This window comes from Leucoraja erinacea, chromosome 10 (genome assembly GCF_028641065.1).
Source record: "Leucoraja erinacea ecotype New England chromosome 10, Leri_hhj_1, whole genome shotgun sequence".
Taxonomy (NCBI): Eukaryota; Metazoa; Chordata; class Chondrichthyes; order Rajiformes; family Rajidae; genus Leucoraja; species Leucoraja erinaceus.
Genome location: NC_073386.1, coordinates 4,406,437 through 4,427,070, shown reverse-complemented (window position 1 = coordinate 4,427,070; position 20,634 = coordinate 4,406,437). Strand labels below are relative to the sequence as shown.

Genomic DNA, 20,634 nt, shown 5'->3' with positions numbered 1-20,634 from the left:
TGCAGCATCTTACCTCCAAACATGCCCAGAGGTTTGGACCACCAACTTTACAATCTTGACAAGTGCCCTACACAAAATTTAAAATACAAAGTTAATACTTTACAGAAAAAGTGGGAAGTAAATCCTAATTCTGTGAGCTAAACATTGATTTGAGTTTCCATTTACAGTAATGTTGTATGTCATGTGCAGTGATTTTCGATATGTTATGGAACTTGTTATTCACGTTTTTAGATTGTTATATATTACCATAAATTACTAAAGTTAAAACAAAAATGTTAAATTAAGTGGTCAGGCCCTTAAACAACTTAAGCAGCTCACAGGATAACACTTTAATAGCAAGGAATCATGAATACAGGCTCCTTTCTGTCTGCAAAAAAAAAAAAACTTTGTTGCGGACATTTTCAAGCAGCTCCTGACATTTCCTTCTTTGCTCGCTTACGCTACCACATTTTATCCTTGGCCTCAATACTGGGGGTGTCATTTTATTTCCATTTCACAACCATCTCAGAGTTCTGAAAAAATAAGATGGTGACAAGGGAGGATTGTGATGGGGAAAATGTAATGATCACTGAACAATAACTTCCTAATTCAAATGATCCCTTACTATTCTTGTGCGACAAGTCTTCATATATTCATAAATTACATGAGCAGAATTAAGTCACGCAGCCCATCAAGTCGACTCCTCCATTCAATCATGGCTGATCTATCTCTCCCTCCTAACCTCATTCTCCTGCCTTCTCCCCATAACCCCAGACACTATTACTAATCAAAAATCTATTTATCTCTGCCTTAAAAATATCCTCCACAGCCTTCTGGGGCAATGAATTCCACAGATTCACCACCCTCTGACTAAAGAAATTCCTCCTCATTTCCTTCGTAAAGGAATGTCCTTTAATTCTGAGGCTACGGCCTCTGGCCCTAGATTCTCCCAAATTCACTTTATTCAAGCCTTTCATTATTCGATAAATTTCAATGAGGTCCCCACCTCATCCTTCTAAATTGCACCAGTACTGATCAAGTCTTAGTTTATAACTTTGCTTATCTAAGAGACTAGGGTACATCTCATTATGTTGCTTCAAGTAACCATGTCAAAGACTGCCACGACGACAGTTTTAGAGTATGATTACCATACAAACATCCCGTGCTATATATACAGGTGCACAACCTTTTATCCGAAAGCCTTGGGACCAGACACTTGTCGGATTTCGGACATTTTCGGATTTCAGAATGGAAGATTTTTAGCGTAGATTAGGTAGGTAGCGCGGGCGGCTTGAAAAGTCTGGAGCAGCTGCCTCCTCCTCGGAGACCGGGACAATCATTGCATAAATGTTAGTCAGTTAGTTTGGAGGGATTTTATGTGGTGGTGGTGGTGGAGTCGGGGTGAAGGGGGAAACTTTAATTCTTAGTCCCCTACCTGGTCGGCGACTCCCAACCTCGCGGAGCTGGGGGCTCCTTTGTAATTCTGAGAGGCTAAATCGGCCCCGCTGGCCCCCAGATTCTCCGGCAAATTCACTTTATTCAAGCCTTTCATTATTCGATAAGTTTCAATGAGGTCTCCACCTCATCCTCTAAATTGCACCAGTACTGATCAAGTCTTAGTTTCCGACCCCAGCAACTAACTTCCGCCAATGTTGGGAGTGGTGGCCACAGCGCTCCAGAGCTTGCCGCACGGCGACCCGGTAAGGCATTGCCCGCTCCCCGCTGGTGTCTGCTGCCGACTCCCGACATTCGCGAGCTAGGGTACATCCGCGGGCCGCGCATTTGGATGCAGCCAGGGGTAGAGTTGCCGGGGTCGGAGTACAACCGGCGTCCCCCCAACAGTGCTGCGGAGCTTACTGCACGGCAACCCGATAAGGCATTGACCGCTCCCCGCCTCTCTGACCAGGTAGGGGACTAAGAATTAAAGTTTACCCCTTCACCCCCCCTTCACATAAAAGCCCTCCAAACTAACTGACTAACATTTAAGCAATGATTTACAGATGTTTAAGCGTCTCCCGGTCTCCGGGGAGGAGGCAGCCGCTACAGTAGTACAGACCTGGGTTGACCGTGGGTCGTTTTGGGTCAAGTTTGGCGCCAAACGTGAGCTTTGGTGCGCAGGCGACATCTGGAAAAAATGGCCGGTTTTCGGAGCTTTTCGGTTTCTGGAACACCGGATAAAAGGTTGTGCACCTGTATATAAATTATTACCTCCTAGATTTCCTCGCCTTCAGCAAAGAGCTCAAATATTGAAAAACGCTGACTTGTGTCAACTGTATCTCAATTTATAGTCTTCGTCTCAAACTCCCACTCACTGAGTTAAGCATAACATCCAAAGTAAAACTTTGCCTTTTACATGGAATTCCAAACCAGGGCCTTGCTTACCCCTTCAGCCAAATTTACTAGATGGCATTGTTAAAATAAATCTCAAGAGTTGTAAAATGTCCCAGCCAACTTTCAGGTTTTGTCTGACAGTTCTAATAAGAGATTATTTGGTTGCAACCATTGCTGTTTATGGAAATTTGCTGTGCAAACTTTGGCCACAGTGTTTCCAACATTACCAAAGGCACCACATTTTAAATCTGCTTCATTACTGTGAAGCATTTTGGAATGTGAAAAATTCCCATACAAATGCAAGTTACTCCTTGGTTCTAATGTCACCAGAAGTGTCTGGAACAAAATCCATTGGAATTCCCCCATCTAGTCCACAGGATGCACATACACCCAGATGCAAGAACTATTTCTGGTTTTATTAGATTTTCGCTTACTGGAAATAAATTCAGGAAGCTGTACGGATTTATTTTTAAACATAAAATACATCATCTGGGCTCAATCTTGCTGTTGATACTCAGAAATGTTCCTACAAGCTGCTAAGGTGATGACATTGTCCACATTACTCACTAGTATTTATCAGTGAACTTGAATGATGGAATTTTATTAAGTGAATAGAAGTTGAATAGTGTAAGGCCTGGATAGAGTGGATGTGGAGAGGATGTTTCCATTAGTGGGAGTCTAGGACCAGAGCTCATAGCCTCAGAATAAAAGGCATATCTTTAGAAAGGAGAAGAGGAGGAATTTCCTGTCAGAGGATGGTGAATCTGCAGAATTCGTTGCTACAGACAGCCGTGGAGGTCAGGTCAACGGATATTTTTAAGGCAGCGATTGACAGATTCTTGATTAGTATGGGTGTCGGGCGATATGGGGCGAAGGCAGAAGAATGAGGTTGAAAGGGATAGATCAGCCATGATTGAATTGTGGGATAGACTTGATGGGCTGAATGGCCTGATTCAGCTCCTTGAACTTATGAATAGCACATCCAAATGATAAATTGGAAAAAGAGAAGCTGACTGGGTGACACCACGTGGCCCCTTCAGGAGGATCAAGCGTCAATTGCACTTTTAACAACATGCTGTTTAACAGGAAATTAATAATAAAGGGAGCTACTTACATGAGACTTCTCAATCAGTTCGTCTTTCGTCACTTCGCCCACGGATTCCAAGTGAATGCAATCGCTGAGATGCGACATCTTCACAGCAATACCTTCCTGCCACTTTGGGATGCAGCACTACCTACACAACAGTGAGAACAGCTGTGGCGTTATTTTGAGAAGGATGCACCTACCAGCTGCAAACAGTAGCAACAGTTCAAACGAAACAGCGTTTCACAAGGCTGAAGCAATTTCACGTTATTTACAGTACGCAGCCCCGGCAGTGAAAGACTACGGTACATCTAGTTGTAATGACAACTCTTTCTCCAAATCACTGTGCCAACCCCTGCCACGACGCCCTACCTTCCAGAGTTTCAATTTTTTTTAAATATGTTCATAAATATTCCTACTGTCTGTATTTTACCCAGAGGCTGGGAATCAAAAACCAGATTACATAGGTTTAAGGTGAGGTGGGAAAGATTTAATAGGAAGCCGAGGGGCAAATTTTTTTTAACACAAAGGGCGGTGGGTGTCTGGAATGAGCTGCCGGACGAGGTAGTTGAGGCAGGAACGACCACAATATTTAAGAAACATCTCAACAGGTACATGGATAGAATAGGTTTAGAGGGATTTGGGCCAAACACAAGCAGGTGGGACAGGTACAGATGGGGTTTGTCGGTCGGTGATGGAAAGTTGGGCCGAAGGGCCTGTTTCCACACTGTATGACTATCTCTAGAATATTGTGGATTTTACACTAAATTAGTAAATTAAATACTGCTTATTTATTTTTTTGAGGAGGCATGCTAAACCAAAGCAAGGAGACAAGAGACTGCGGATGCAGGAATCTTGAGCAAAATAAATTTGGTGGAGGAACTCGGCAGATCAGGCAGCATTTGTGGAAGAAAATGCATAACTTTTTGGGTTGGGACACTTCTTCAGAACGACGACAGCAAAATGCATGCTATAATTTCAACATGCAGTTGCAGCTGATGTGCATTCATTTTTCTAATACTTCGTTTCAATTTTGGATTTGTACATCAGCATTAGAATGAAGCATAAACCAGGGAATTTTGAAGCTGTAGCAAAAACTAATATCAATCATCATACATCACCCCCGTATAGTAAAATATTATCTAATTCGACAATTGGATCCGAAATTGACAATAGGAGGTCGAGGTGATAGTCAAGGGATGTTTTTGTGACAGTAAGCCTGTGATCAGCAGTGTGCTGCAGGGATCAGTGATAGGATTCTTACTTTTTGTGATGTGTTAATGATCCAGATGTGAATGTGGGAAATATAGTTAGCAGATTCTTAAAAGACATGGAAATTGGTGGTGCTAGTGATAGCAGGGCAAGCACTTCTTGGCTGAAAATGGGATGGCGGGATTGTGATATGCTGACAGAATGGAGCGGCTGGGGCTTGTATACGTTGGAATTTAGAAGGATGAGAGGGGTTCTTATTGAAATATATAAGATTATTAAGAGTTTGGATACTTTGGAGGCATTAAACATGTTCCCGATGTTGGGGCAGTCCAGAACCAGGAACTACAGTTTAAGAATAAGCCATTTAGAACGGAGACGAGGAAACACTTTTTCTCACAGAGAGTTGTGAGTCTGCTGAATTCTCTGCCTCAGAGGGTGGTGGAGGCCGGTTCTCTGGATGCTTTCAAGAGAGAGCTAGAAAGGGCTCTTAAAGATAGCGGAGTCAGGGGATATGGGGAGAAGGCAGGAACGGGGTACTGATTCGGGATGATTAACCATAATCACATTGAATGGCGGTGCTGGCTCGAAGAGCCGAATGGCCAACTCCTGCACCAATTGTCTATTGAAAAACAATATTTATTGATTGCTAAAATGCCCAGAAAAATGGCAGATAAAATGCAATGCAGGAAAATGCAAGATGGTGCATTTTGGAAGGTTTGGCTGTACAGAATAAGGTCCAGGACCCAAGGATATATGGAACAATGGCACTTGTATACATCTCCAATGATCCATGAAGGCACAGAGATAACAAAGTACACAGGATGCTTACAACCTGTACCCTGGATAATGAAGGCAAGAGCAGGGAACCTATGGTACAACTACACAAAACATTAGCTAGGGGTAGGAGATTTAAGGAAAACATTGTAACAGAGAGACTGGTTGAAATCTGGAGTAAGCCGCTTGTTTGTGACAGGTACTAACAGCATGCAGGTCTACAGATGAACACTTATAACGCATGACTTTGAAGAAGACAGGCAAAATGATAATCTCAACCAAATCCTTAACCGTAGTTGAAAGCAACAGGAAGTTGTAGAAACAAGGAACGACAGATGCTGGTTAATACACAAAGGGACAGAGAGTGAAGGAATAGCTGAGCAGATCAGGCAGCATCTCTGGCGAACACGGATCTGCGATGTTTCGGGTCGAGACCCTTCTACAACATTCAAAGTTGTAATGTTATACCAGTAAACTTGCATTAGAAGCAGCAGCATGGAATATAAAGAGTCTCTTTGCTTCCAAAATGATCTTGTGAAAGCTCTGGAACACTGTGGCCTTTCAATCCTTTTCAAACCCATTTGTTCCCATTAACTTCTTGCATATAAAAATTCACAAATGGTACAAAACCAATTTGAAAAGGAAGCACTCAAAGTGTTTGAGTGGCTCAGTGGGTCACACAGCATCACTGGAGAATGCCTGATCTTCCTAGTTACTCCAACACTTTGTGGTTTTTCTTTTGTAAACCACCACCTGCAGTTCCCAATTTCTTCAAAATAAAACTGAAATTCTTATGTTATACATTAAAAACCCAAGAATAAAGTGTTGCTGTGAAGGTGTTACACTTTCCACCTTCTTGGCTGAGAGCTATTCCTCCAACAATAAAAACAGATTTTACTTGTCAACAGTCTGAAGAAGGGTCTCGACCCGAAGCGTCACCTATTCCTTCTCTCCAGAGATGCTGCCTGTCCCGCTGAGTTACTCCAGCATTTTGTGTCTACCTTGTGTTTAATTTGTCGGTTCTCAATTTTCCAGTCTTAAGGATCTAACATTGTGCAGTTTGAGTTTGAACCTTTGATGCTTAACACCAATACAAATGCGATAATGCATTCCTTTCTTTCATTGGTAAAATAAGACTCTTATACAAGCTCCTAAAATCCCTTACACACTGTGGCCATGGCCCTGTAGTAACCAGAATTTAGATGTAGTACAGGGCCACCACAGATTTTCCGGTAGCTGGTAGTCTGGCACCTCCTTAAATCTCGATAAAATTACAAGAGTGCACATGAAATCACGGAAGTATTTCCAAAAATGTGACACCTAGATCGGACGAGCCGGCAGATCTGTTCCCATAGCCGACTTCCGCATCTGATCGGCGGGTCGAATTTGTGCCCTGCGGCCAGGCCAGCACTGAAACTCCGGCATGGCCAGAGCCGGCTGAACCGTTCTCCTAGCCGACTTCAGAGGCCTACTTTAGATCCAGTACCATTCAACTCCTCTCGGAGGATATGACCTCCGTTCGTCCAAAACGGATATTCCATGAAGGCTCTGGAACCAAGGGTGCCGGAAAATCGGTGTGAACCTGTAATACATTTGACGCATAACACTGATGCATTTCTTCCTTTCATTGGTAAAATATACTAGTTCTTAAAATCCCCTACACACTGTGGCCATTTTAGTAATGATTCTGATCAGTGGACAAGGTCAAAAAGGCGATTAGAACTGAAGTGTCAAGGAGACAAACAGCTCTTTCCAGTTATTGATAATGTGCTAATTGAATAGATGCAGGCGGAACAGGGCCATGATAAATCTGCAGAGAGCCACAGTGTAAAGCTGCAGGGAATTGTACAGCTTTCTATTAAGGCTCTGCTACAGACCGCTCCTTTCTCGATCTTTGCAGAAACATTCCCACAGTTTACATGGACAACTTTTCCCAATCGGGAATTCTATTGAGCAATCCTCAACCATTTACCACGACCGGCCGGTTTCCCTCCCTAACTCTCCCTCTGGTGAACAGGTGAAGCTGAAGAGAAGCACGTTCCCATGGGATCACATTCCATCGTGACTCAGTGTAGTACCTTCAATGCATTCCAACGTAGGAGGAAAATTAACAACGTCCAGACTGACAATCACCCCAAACTACATTAACATCTGGTTATTAACAGCAGTCCCTGTGCTCGGTCCCACTTTCAACTTCTTCCCAGTCGTACAGCGTGCAAAGAGGCCCTTCGACTGAACTTCCCCACAACGACTAACATGTCCCATCAACACCAGTCCCACTCGCCTGCGTTTGGGCCATATCCCTCTAAACCTGTCCTATCCATGTACCTATCTAATTGCTTCCTAAACGTTGCGATAGTCCCTGCCTCAATTACCTCCTCCGGAAGCTGTTTCTATGCACCCACCACCCTTAACATGAAAATGTTACCCCTCAGAGTCCCATAAAATCTTTCCCCCTTCACCTTAAACCTATGCCCTCTGGTTCTTGATGGCCTCACTCTGGGCAATAGACTCTGTATGTCTACCTGATTTATTCCTCTCATGATTTTATACAGCTCAGGCTTCACAAGCTGTTAAAAGTTCTTTTTCACATATTCCAAATCCTTCCTTTCAGTCGTATAAAGGATATTGGGGTAGGGGAAGGGGTGGGGAGAGAGGTATCCTGTAACTTCATACCCAACACAACCATCCGACGCGATTACTTCATTACGCGAATCACAGTCGTTCAAGAGGAAAGCTCGCACGCATCCTTCTCAAGGGCAACTAAGGGGATGCCTTGTCAGTAAAATTAATAAACAATTAATATCTCCTCGGAAGGGACAATCACGCATCAACCTTTGCTGCGATTTTCACCTCTTCACCCTGGTTTCTCAAAACGAGGGAAGCTCAGAATTGAATGAATATTCCAGTGCATTGAAGACACAACGTTGCATCCAATCCACACTTCAAGCTGCCAATAACAACAGCAACACTGACGTCTATAGATCAGCAGTGCCGAGGATTAGATTTCAAGATTGCTGGAAGCAAACTCCAAGTTTCGGATAATTGATGTAAAACTTGCATCATTTAGAACACTGGGCAAAACCATAATCAGAAATTGGGAATACAATAATTCCTAAACCCAATAACAGATCAGGATCTTAGTGCATCTTCTACCATCCTGTCAGTTGTAAGAAGCAACGTAAATATTGCTGAATGCTGCAATTATAAAATCTGATAATTAATCAATCACAGATCCAAAGCAAGGCCAGGGAAACCCCGGTAGTGTAGAGTTCAGGGCCCCAAAGATGAAAATGGCTCAATTTTTCAGGTCCTCGAGCATTTATCGTTATTAATCCTTCACGGCCCTTGAGGTGACAAGTCACGACCTTAAACAGCTGCAGTCCTTCTGCTGAAAGCCCTCACATAAAGTTGTGGGTGGGGTGTTCCCGGCGCATTTGAGCATAAAACAAACTACTGGCCAGGCAGCATCTGTGAAGGAAAATTGGACAGCTAACGTGCTTTGGGTTGGGACCCTTCGTCAGATGGCCTTGCGCATGCCGATCAACATGTCCCATCTACACTAGTCCCACCTGCCTGCGTTTGGCCTATATCCCTCTAAACCTATCCTATCCATGTATCTGTTTCAATGTTCCGTAAACTTTGCAATAGCACCTACCTCATCTACCTCCTCCAACAGCTTGTTCCATACACCCACCACCCTTTGTGTGGAAAAGTTACCCCTCAGGTTCCTCTTAAATCTTCTCACCTTAGACTGCTTCTGCAATGGTGGGATGTCAGAAGTCCAAAATGGGTTGTTCACTCAGAACTTCAGTCTGAACACAAGTGGAAATTGCTTCTGCCTAGACTTTAATAATCAGATGTTTTACCATCGTCGAGGATGGAATGTCGAGGGATGTCGAGCTTCCACTCTTTAGTTGCTTCAATGTTTATAACTACCTGTCACTTCCTTATGATGACACTTCTGCTGATTGTTTACCTGTCCACTGCATGTTGTTTTTCCAGTTTAGGTTGTACTGTGGTGCAGTTCCACCAGGTTGGCACCACCTTTATAGGGACATAATGTGCACTGCTCCTGGGCAGCAATGGTGAAGAGTTAGAGACAGTCTACCACAAAAAGATGCAAAAAGACCCATACCATCCTGGCCACACACTCATCTCCCTGCTACCTTCAGGTAAAAGGTACAGGAGCCTGAAGACTGCAACTACCAGGTTCAGGAACAGCTACTTCCCCACAGCCATCAGGCTATTAAACCTGGCTCAGACAAAACTCAAATTATTAATAACCCATTATCTGTTATTTGCACTTAATCAGTTTATTTATTCATGTGTGTATATATTTATATTATGGTATATGGACACACTGATCTGTTTTGTAGTCAATGACTACTATGTTCTGTGTGCTGAAGCAAAGCAAGAATTTCATTGTCCTATCAGGGACACATGACAATAAACTCACTTGAACTTGAACTTGAAATCCTAACTTACTCCTCTGATGTTTATCGATGAATCGGAGGAGTTTTCACTACAATCTAGTTTTCATTTAAATTCCACAGTTGCACGGTGGGATTTGCACTCAGGATTACTAGGCTGGTAATCTACCACCACGTCATAACCCATGGTTCAAATTACTCAACTGTTTTGCCTGTTTCAGAGAAAAAGCAATAATTTGCAACTGCGTTAAAGTTGCATGTTCTTCCTGTAACTGTGTGGGTTTCTTCTGGATGTTGTGGTTTCCTCCCACATCCCCAAGATGTGCAGGTTTGTAGGTTAATTGGCTTGAGTAAACTGCCCTAACGTGTAGCGAGTGGGTTTGTAAATGGCTTCAACAGAATTAGTGTGAACAGTGGATCGATGAACGCCATGGATTCAATGGGCCAAAGCGCTTGTTTCCATGCTGTATCTCTAAACTAAATTGAACAGACACATTTACCATCTTCCCCACTGAAATATTAACATATTTGTATAGTTTCAATTTATGCCGATCTAACCATTCAATTGTTACTGTCCTTCAGACTTTAGACATACATCTTGGAAACAGGCCTTTCGCCCCACCGAGTTCGCGCTGACCAGCGATCACACCCTGTTACACTAGCACTATCCTACCCACTGGCGACAATTTGCAGTTTTACCAATGCCAATTAACTGACAAACCTGTACATCTTTAGAGTGTGGGAGGAAACCGGAGCACCTGGAGAAAATCCACACGGTCACAGGGAGAACGTACAAACTCCCGAACTCAGGATTGAACCCGGGTCTCTGGTGCTGCGAGGCAGCAACTCTACCGCTGTGCCAATGTGTCGACCTCTTCCAGACAAGTGGCTTGTCATGGGCAACATTACCAAACCCCTTAAAAATTCTAAACACATTATTAACAATTCAGTCCTCTCTTTACCAGGGAGAACATGCTCCATTCAATTCAATGGTTCAGCTTCCTATCCAAAAGAACTTTCACAAAGAGCGAGTGAGACAAACCAAAGGCTTAGCCGTGAGAAAGAGACCGTTTAAGCCAAGTTACAGGGTTTCAAAAGCACATATTCCAGCGGCAGAGATGCAATAGTGGGATAGCTAGGGAGGGAAGAGGGGCAGTGAACATAAGAAACAGCGCACTCGACTCTCGGTTCCCTTAACATGATACATTCCTTTATCATGTATCTACAGTGTAAATGGCTTGATTATAATTATGTATTGTCTTCCGCTGACTGGATAGCACGCAACATAAGCTTTTCACTGTACCTCAATACGTATGACAATAAACTAAACTGTAAACTTCTCCGCTATTTAATAAGATCATGCCCGAGTAATCTTGCCTTCTGCATCACTCTCCCCCTACATCCCTCAATCCCTTGTTTCTCAAATATCTGTCAATCTGTCTTGAATTTATTCACTGACCCCACCCCCACTGCTCTCTGGCGAATTCCAAAGATCCACCATCCCCAGAGAATAAACACATCCTCACCTCCATTCAAGTGGACAACTCCTTATTGCAAAACTATGTTCCCTAGTTCTGGATCCCAAGGGAAACATCCTCTCGGCAACCACTCCTCTCAGGATCTAACATGCTTCTGTGCTATGTTCTATGGTAGAGGCATAGATGAGATAGACACAAAATGCTAGAGTAACTCAGAGGGACAGGCAGCATCTCTGCAGAGAAGGAATGGGTTCCTTCCTACGCATAGATAAGGTAGACAGTCAGAATCTTTCTCCAAGGGTGAGAATATGAAAGACTGGCTTTAAGGTGAGAGGGGCACCATTTAGAGGAGATGTGCAGGACGAGTTTTCTTTTTACACTAAGGGCGGAGAGTGGCTGGAGCGCACTGCCAGGGGTGCTGAAGGAGGCAGATATGATGGTTGTGTTTAAGAGACTTTTGGATCGGCGAATGGATATGCAGTAATGGAGGGATATGGATCACATGGAGTTAGCTTTTATCTTCACCAGATAAAGACCTCTGACCTCCCCAGAGGAGCGTGGGTGAAGCTCAACAGAGTTGGGCGTTTCAACGCCAGCATGTGGAGATGGGGGCTCCGCCAGAGCCCAGCCTGTGAATGCGGAGCAGAACAACAGACAGCCAACCATGTCATCTCTGGGTGCCCACGCTACCACCCAACAAATGGAGCTCAGGGCCTGGCAGACATTGACGCAGAGACAACCTGGCTGCTCATCACTTGGCTTGAGATCTAACTATTCCTTTGGTTTATGTTTCATTCGCAAGACGAAGAGGAGATTGATTTAACTCAACAACATTTTCGCCACGGACATTGTGGGCCAAAGGGCCTGTATCTGTGTTGTACTGTTTTAATATCACCTGTCATTATTTTTAAACCCCAATAAGAAAGCCCTAAATGTCTTTATACCTCAAGAGTAAACCTTATCTGAAGTACGCCCAACGTAAACACATCTCTCCTTAAAAGAGTATACATTAGCGTATTTCAGGTGTAGTCTTATTAGCATTGCATTATATCTTCCATATTTTATCCTCTATGCCTCTTGCAATCAAGGCTTTCTAATTACTTGCTGACTATGTATCTCATGTAGAACCTTCAGATCCTTATGCATAGTTTATTTTGGAGATGCAGCATTGAAACAGGCCCTTCTGCCCATGCCGACTATCGACACCTGTTCACATCAGTTCTATGTTATCCCACTTTCTCATCCACTCTCTACACACCAGGGGCAATTTTACAGAGGCCATTTAACCTACAAACCCACACGCCTTTGGGATGTGGGAGGCAACAGGAGCACCTGGAGGAATCTCTCACAGTCACAGGGAGAACGTGCAAACTCCACACAAACAGCACCTGAGATCAGGATCGAATCTGGGTCTCTGGTGCCAAGGCAGCAGCTCTACCATCAGCTCAACTGTGGCACATTTGCATTGCAACATTTTGTGGTTTAAATTTTCTCTTTCATTCTTTTATCATCAATAGGCAACCCAACACACTTTCCCATCTTGCACTTCATCTTTTAACTTCTCATCCACTCAAATGATGTGGCGAGATCCTCCTGCACACCCTGTTCTGTCTCAGTTCAGGTTTGTTTGTCATTACATGTACCGAGGTACAGTAAAAAGCTTTTTATTGCCTGCTATCCAGTCAGCAGAAAGACAATACATGATTACAATCGAGCCATTTGCAGTTTGCAGATACATGATAAAGGAATAATGTTTAATGCAAGGTAAAGCCAGCAAAGTCCAATCAAGGATAGTCCGAGGGACACCAAAGAGGTCGATAGTAGTTCAGCACTGCTCTCTGGTTGTGGTAGGATGATTCCTAATCCAGCAATCTTCATATCGTCAGTAATTAAGGGCACAGTATACTCAGCCCCTTCACAGTTAACAATACAGACTGCAAATTATGCAAGACATTACCAACTACAGAGGCTGTGCCACAAAGTCAGAAGACCTGAGTGCGCCGCTGGCAGAAAAGCTAAATTGCTTCTTCTCCCGCTTTGAAACATCACAACAGCAGCACTCACCTGCTACAGCCCTGTTCCCACCCTCACCTGGCTCCTGTACTACCCCACTCACTGTCGGGGAACACGATGTCAGACGGGTGCTCCTGGCAGTGAACCCCAAGAAGGCTACCGGCCCAGATGGAGTCCCTGGTAAGGTGCTCAAAGCGTGCGCCCACCAGCTCACTGCCATCTTCACCAGAATTTTCAATCTCTCCCTGGCCCAGGCAGTTATTCCGTCCTGCCTAAAATCAGCCACAATCGTCCCTGTGCCGAAGAAGTCTCCCATCACCAGCCTTAATGACTACCGTCCTGTTGCCCTCACTCCGGTAATCACGAAGTGCTTCGAGAGATTGGTCCTCCAGCACATCAAGGACTATCTACCACCAGACTTCGACCCCCACCAATTCGCTTATCGCCAAAACAGATCCACAGAAGACGCCATCACCGTAGCTCTCCACTCTGTGCTGAGCCATCTGGAGCAGGGGCAGAGCTACGTCCGGATGCTCTTTGTGGATTTTAGTTCAGCCTTTAACACAATCATCCCGGACATCCTCATTGGTAAACTGGTCACTCTTGGCCTCCCCACTGTCACATGTGCCTGGATTAAGGATTTCCTCACAAACCGGCCCCAGACTGTGAGACTTGGCCCCCACCTCTCCTCCACTCGCAGGTTGAGTACCGGTTCCCCACAGGGCTGTGTGCTAAGCCCCCTCTTATACTGTCTCTACACCTACGACTGTAGTCCGGCCCACAACAACAACCGCATCGTCAAATTTGCTGACGACACTACTGTGGTCGGACTTATTTCAAAGGGAGACGAGGCAGCCTACAGAGAGGAAGTCCTGAAGTTGACAACCTGGTGCTCAGAAAACAACAATCTGGCTCTGAACACCAGGAAAACAAAAGAGCTCATTGTCGACTTCAGGAGGCACAGCACCGACTTAGTCCCCCTACACATTAACGGCGAGTGTGTGGAGAGGGTCAACACCTTCCGGTTTCTCGGCGTCCATATCGCGGCTGACATCTCCTGGACGGACAACACGACAGCGGTCATCAAGAAGGCTCAGCAGCGGCTGCACTTCCTGAGGGTCCTCAGGAAGCACAACCTGGACTCTAACCTGCTGCTGACCTTCTACCGCTCGTCCATCGAGAGCCTGCTGACATACTGCATTACAGTATGGTATGGCAGCTGCACCATGGCAGACAGGGAGAGGCTTCAGAGGGTAACCAGGACAGCGCAGAGGATCATTGGTTGCCCTCTCCCCTCCCTGATGGACATCTACACCTCCCGCTGCCTTAGCAGGGCAAAGAAGATCACCAAAGACAGCTCCCATCCTGCGTTTGGACTGTTCGACCTGCTGCCCTCTGGAAGGCGCTATAGGTGCATCAAATCCAGGACAAACAGACTCAGGAATAGCTGCTTCCCGAGAATTATATCTACCATAAATTCAAATCCACACATGCACTGACTACACCGCCCAACACGGACTTCCATCTGTATATATGTATATATGTATGTAGCGCCGTAGAATTTGTGCACCTATTCCCCCCCCCATCTCCCTTCTGTTTTGTTTTTCTGTTTCTTGTTTTTTGTGTAAAATTGTATGTATGCACTGAGTACGAGCAGCTTTCAGTTTCACTGTACATGTATAGTGACAATAAATGGCATATCTATATCTATCTAAATAGTTGAGGCCACGGCACCAATCTCAGTGGCACCTCACCAATTACTGATTGCCAACCTAGAAATGATCCATTCAACCAGACTCCATTTTCTGCTGGTTAGACGTTGCCTAATCAACAGCAATACAATTGATGAGTCAAAACATTGTCTGTCCTGCTAGTTTTACTGTTCGTATCCCGTCGTTATCACTCCCTTCACAGCCAACAATGGACCATTGTGGGCTCTTTGGCCATCGGTGCCAGTTCTGATCTGTACAGTTTCATACCTTTCATTTCCCCTCTCTCTGACTCTCAGTCTGAAGGGTCTCAACCCAAAATGTCACCTATTCCTTTTCTCCAGAGATGCTGCCCAACCCGTTGAGTTACTCCAGCATTTTGTGTCTATCTCCTTCCACAGATGCCGCCTGACTTGCCAAGAACATGCAGCTGTTTGCTCTTTACACAATATATATATTCTGAAGAAGGGTCTTGACCCAAAAACGTCACCCATTCCTTCTCTCCAGAGATGCTGCCTGTGCCGCTGTTACTCCAGCTTTTTGTGTCTTCGGTTTAAACCAGCATCTGCAGTTCCTTCCTACACATATAATGTCCAGTCCCAGTGAAGGGTAATGAGGGAAAATTAAGAGGATAAGCAGGTGGAATAAGAAAAGTATGGAAAGGATAAACCATTCTGTCTACAAAATTGCTCCATGCAATAGTGGCATTGAAGAGTCTTTGAGACAGGCACAAGGATATGGAGGATTGGAGGAATCTGTATCACGTGCAGGCAGAGATTAGTTCAACACGGCATCATGTTCAGCACACACATTGTGGGCTGAAGGGCCTATTCCTGTGCTGTACGATTCTGTGTTCCCGTTAAAAAAAGAGATCTTGGCTGATTTCCAACCTCAAAACCATTTTCCAGCACTGTACCCATAACCTTAATGGCACAAGATCTATAGATCCGTTTTGAATGTAATTAAAACCTGAGTATTCATGGTTTTGAGAGGTACAGAATTGCCAAGGGTACGGATGGAGGGAGTGTAAGGCGTGATGGGGGCTGGGGAGGAGGTAGTTGAGGGGGGTTAAGAAAGGGAGTAATGGAGGGGATAGGGAGGGAGTAACAGGAGGGAATAGTTGATGGGGGGGGGGGGGGCGAAAGGGGAGGGAGGAATGGTGGGGGAGGGGGGTAACATAGTCATAGAGTGATACAGTGTGGAAACAGGCCTTTCAGCCCAACTTGCCCACATCGGTCAAAATGTCCCAGCTACACTAGTCCCACCTGCCCGTGTTTGGCCCATATCCTGACAACCCTGTCCTATCCATGTACATGTCTAACTGCTTCTTAAATATTGAGATAGTCCCTGCCTCAACCACCTCCTCTGGCAGCTTGTTGCATACACCCACCACCCTTTGTGTGCAAAAGTTAACCCACAGATTCCCCTTCACCTTAAACCGATGTCCTCTGATCCTCGATTCACCTACTCTGGGCAAGAGACTCTGTGCATCTACCTGATCTATTCCTCTCGTGATTTTATACACTTCTATACGATCACCCCTCATCCTCCTGCACTCCAAGGAATAGAGTCCCAGCTTACTCAACATCTCCCTATAGCTCAGGTCCTCTAGTCCCTGGCAACATTCTTGTTAACTTCTCTATACCTTTTCCAGCTTGATAACATCTTTCCTGAGGGGGAGAATAAAGAAGGGGGGGGGGCGTGAGGGGTGTGTGTGGGGGGGGGGGGGGGGGTGAAGGTGTGGGGGGGTGTGAGGGTGGGGGGGGGGGGGTTGAGGGGGAAGGGGGAGTAGGTGGGAGGAGGAGGGAAGGGGGAGGGTGGTGAAGGAGGGGAGCAGGAGGAGGGTGGGGAGGTAGGCGAGGGAGGGGAAGTGTGGAATGGGGAGAGGGGTGGATGGGTGATGGAGGTAGTCAAGTGGGGGATGAGGAAGGAAATCTGGAGGAGGGTAGGGAAGGTAGTGAGAGGGGGGAGGAGTGTGGGGAGGGATGGGAGGAAGGGCTGAGCTTTGGAGGGTATGGATGTCACCCATGGGAGTAGTGGGAGTGGGGGGGGGGGGTAGGAGATCTGGGGGGGGAGGAGGGTGGGGAGGGAGGCGAGTGACAGGGGGGGAGAGGGTGGGTGGCGAAGTAAAAGAGAGGGGGTGACAGGGGGGATGGGGGGGGCCGGGGAAGGATATCTGGTGGGGAGAGAGGGGGGAAGAGGGAGGGGGAGGGGGGGGAGGGTGGGGGTGGGTGGGGGGGGGGGTATGGGGGGGAGGGTGTGAGGGGGGGCCGGGTATGGGGGGGGGTGTGAGGGGCCGGGTGTGGGGGATGAGGGTGGGGGGCCGGGTGTGGGGGGGGGGGGGGGGGGGGAGGGGGGGGAGGGTGAGGGGCCGGGTATGAGGGGCCGGGGGGGGGGCCGGGTGGGGGGAGGGGGGGGGGGGGGGGGAGGGGCCGGGTATGGGGGGGATGAGGGTGGGGGCCGGGTGTGAGGGGGGGGGGGGCCGGGGGGGGGATGAGGGTGGGGGCCGGGTGTGAGGGGGGGGGGTATGGGGGATGAGGGTGGGGGGGCCGGGGTGAGAGGGGGGGGGGGGGGGGGGGGGGGGTGAGGGGGGGGGGGGGCCGGGTATGGGGGATGAGGGTGGGGGGCCGGGTGTGAGGGGGGGGGGAGGGGGGAGGGGTGGGTGTGGGTGTGGGCCGCTCTCCCTCCCTTTAGCCGGCCGCCCTTCCCCGGTTTAGCGGCCTCAGCGCAACCGCCGCTTCTCCTTCCTCCGGCCCAGGGAAATTCAGCGCCTCTCTTCTCCGCCGCCGACTCCTCCTCTACTCACTCACCCGGGCCCCGCTCGACGACCCGCCGCCGCCGCCGCTCACTCCAGTGCAAACCGTCACCCGGTCACCGCCACCGCCGCCGCCGCCGCGCCCGTCACTCACTCACCCGGAGCCCCACCCAGCGGCGACGTCACGCACCGCAAGCCCCGCCCGCTTGGCGACGACATACGTCACAAACCCCGCCCTCCGGCTCGTCCCGTCCCGCCCCTCCCGGCCATCTCAACCAATCACGGCCTGGTCCCGCATCACGACCTCCCCTGTCGATCACGATCACCCCGCCCAACTCTAGTGCCCACTGCGATATCTTGTCTAGTCACGCCCCTCTCCCTCCCCCTCCCCCAGGCTGGCCTGTCACTCAGACGGCATCCCGCCCCTTCCGGCTCACCTCCACCAATCACGTCCCTCCCCTCATCACAGTGGTCCCGCCTCCTAGTGTGTGACGCCGTCACGCCCCTCCCCTCTATCACAGTGTCCCGCCCCCCACCGACACCGCCTGTCAGTCACGCCCAAAGATTATAGAGGAGTACCTCTAGTATCTTTGGTCACGCCCCCACCAGGTGACCCCGCCCCCCCCCCCCCCCCCCACCGGGTGACCCCGCCCCCCCCTCCAGGTGACCCCCGCCCCCCCCTCCCCCCTCCCCCCAGCCACTGGCCTGTGCAGGAAGGGACTGCAGATGCTGGTTTACACCAGAGACATCCACACAACAAGCTGGGGAGAGGGTAACAGGAGAGATATCGACAGTGATGCAGAGAGATCTAGTCCACAAATTCTAGGAGTAGAGAATTAGGCCGTTCGGCCCATCGAGTCCATCCCTCCATACAATCAAGCCTGATCTCTGCCTCCTAACTCCCTGTTTTCAAGAAAGAAGGTTGGAAAGTTGGTTAAGAAGGTGCAATGGTTGGGTATTAATGGTGGAGTAGCAAGATGGATTCAACAGTGGCTGAATGGGAGATGCCAGAGAGTAATGGTGGATGGTTGTTTGTCAGGTTGGAGGCCAGTGACGAGTGGGGTGCCACAGGGATCTGTGTTGGGTCCACTGTTGTTTGTCATGTACATCAATGATCTGGATGATAGTGTGGTAAATTGGATTAGTAAGTATGCAGATGATACCAAGATAGGTGGGGTTGCGGGTAATGAAGTAGAGTTTCAAAGTCTACAGAGTGATTTATGCCAGTTGGAAGAGTGGGCTGAAAGATGGCAGATGGAGTTTAATGCTGATAAGTGTGAGGTGCTACATCTTGGCAGGACAAATCAAAATAGGACGTACATGGTAAATGGTAGGGAATTGAAGAATGTAGGTGAACAGAGGGATCTGGGAATAAATGTGCACAGTTCCCTGAAAGTGGAATCTCATGTAGATAGGGTGGTAAAGAAAGCTTTTGGTGTGCTGGCCTTTATAAATCAGAGCATTGAGTATAGAAGTTGGGATGTAATGTTAAAATTGTACAAGGCATTGGTGAGGCCAATTCTGGAGTATGGTGTACAATTTTGGTTCGCCTAATTATAGGAAGGATGTCAACAAAATAGAGAGAGTACAGAGGAGATTTACTAGAATGTTGCCTGGGCTTCAGCAACTAAGTTACAGAGAAAGGTTGAACAAGTAAGGGCTTTATTCTTTGGAGCGCAGAAGGTTAAGGGGGGATTTGATAGAGGTTTTTAAAATGATGAGAGGGATAGACAGAGTTGACGTGGAAAAGCTTTTCCCACTGAGAGTAGGGAAGATTCAAACAAGGGGACATGACTTGAGAATTAAGGGACTGAAGTTTAGGGGTAACATGAGGGGCAACTTCTTTACTCAAAGAGTGGTAGCTGTGTGGAATGAGCTTCCAGTGAAAGTGGTGGAGGCAGGTTCGTTTTTATCATTTAAAAATAAATTGGATAGTTATATGGATGGGAAGGGAATGGAGGGTTATGGTCTGAACGCAGGTATATGGGACTAGGGGAGATTATGTGTTCGGCACGGACTAGAAGGGTCGAGATGGCCTGTTTCCGTGCTGTAATTGTTATATGGTTATGTGGTTATATGGTTAAAGAGTTGGATTTTGGCTCTGAGGGCTAACAGAATCAAGGGATTTGCGAAAAAAAGCAGGAACGGGGTACTGATTTTAGATGATCAGCCATGATCATATTGAATGGTGGTGCTGGCTCGAAGGGACAGCTGGCCGGGCTGCCGACCGACGTGGCCACAGGTGAGGCGCTGCTGCTGCACTCCATGGGCTGCACTACGTCGGGACGGGTGAGGCAGGGACAGACGCACCTATTTTTCTACGTTTTTTCTATGTAAATCCCATTTTCCAGCCTTCTCCCCATAACCCTCGACACCCGTTCTAATCAAGAATTTGTTCTCCTTGTGACCACGCGGGCTTTCCCCGGGTGCTCCGAATCCCTCCGGCACTCCAAAGACCTACAGGTTTAGTGTTAATCGGCTTTGGTAAAATCATAAATTGTCCCAAGTGCCTCTTGCATGCAGAGGTGAGAATGAGTTATACAGACAGTGAAACTCAACAGGACAACAGTGAAACTAGTGCGACGGCTCTGGTGCGGGAGGGACGGAGAGAGAGGGGCTGCTAGGGTTACTTGAAGTTAGAGAAATCAATATTCATACCACTGGGCTGTAAGCTGCCCAAGTAAAATATGAGATGCTGTTCCTCCAATTTGCATTTGGCCACGGTATTGGGCTGGGAAACTGGCACTAACCCAGCAGTGCAATGCCATACAGAGGCTGCCCGTCCCGCCGAGTTACTCCAGCATTTTGTGTCTAACTTCGGCGTAAACCAGCATCTGCAGTTCCCTCCTACACGTGAGGGTTTTGG

The 20,634-nt window shown here is 47.3% G+C and overlaps 1 protein-coding gene across 2 annotated transcripts in view; it reads right to left on the bottom strand.

Moving 5' to 3' along the window:
• The window catches only part of usp33 (ubiquitin specific peptidase 33), a 71,673-nt gene extending 53,732 nt beyond the window's left edge, over positions 1–17,941 (bottom strand). For both annotated transcript variants that reach the window (XR_008724089.1, XM_055641312.1), the window contains exons 1-3: positions 17,824–17,941; positions 3,425–3,545; positions 14–67 (exon numbers count right to left, since the gene is read on the bottom strand). Coding sequence is in view for 1 of the 2 variants with exons in the window: in XM_055641312.1 (XP_055497287.1) it covers positions 14–67; positions 3,425–3,502 (132 nt within the window). In the remaining variant the exon portion in view is untranslated. The remainder of the gene's footprint in view (positions 1–13; positions 68–3,424; positions 3,546–17,823) is intronic.
• Positions 17,942–20,634: the final 2,693 nt, after the last annotated feature.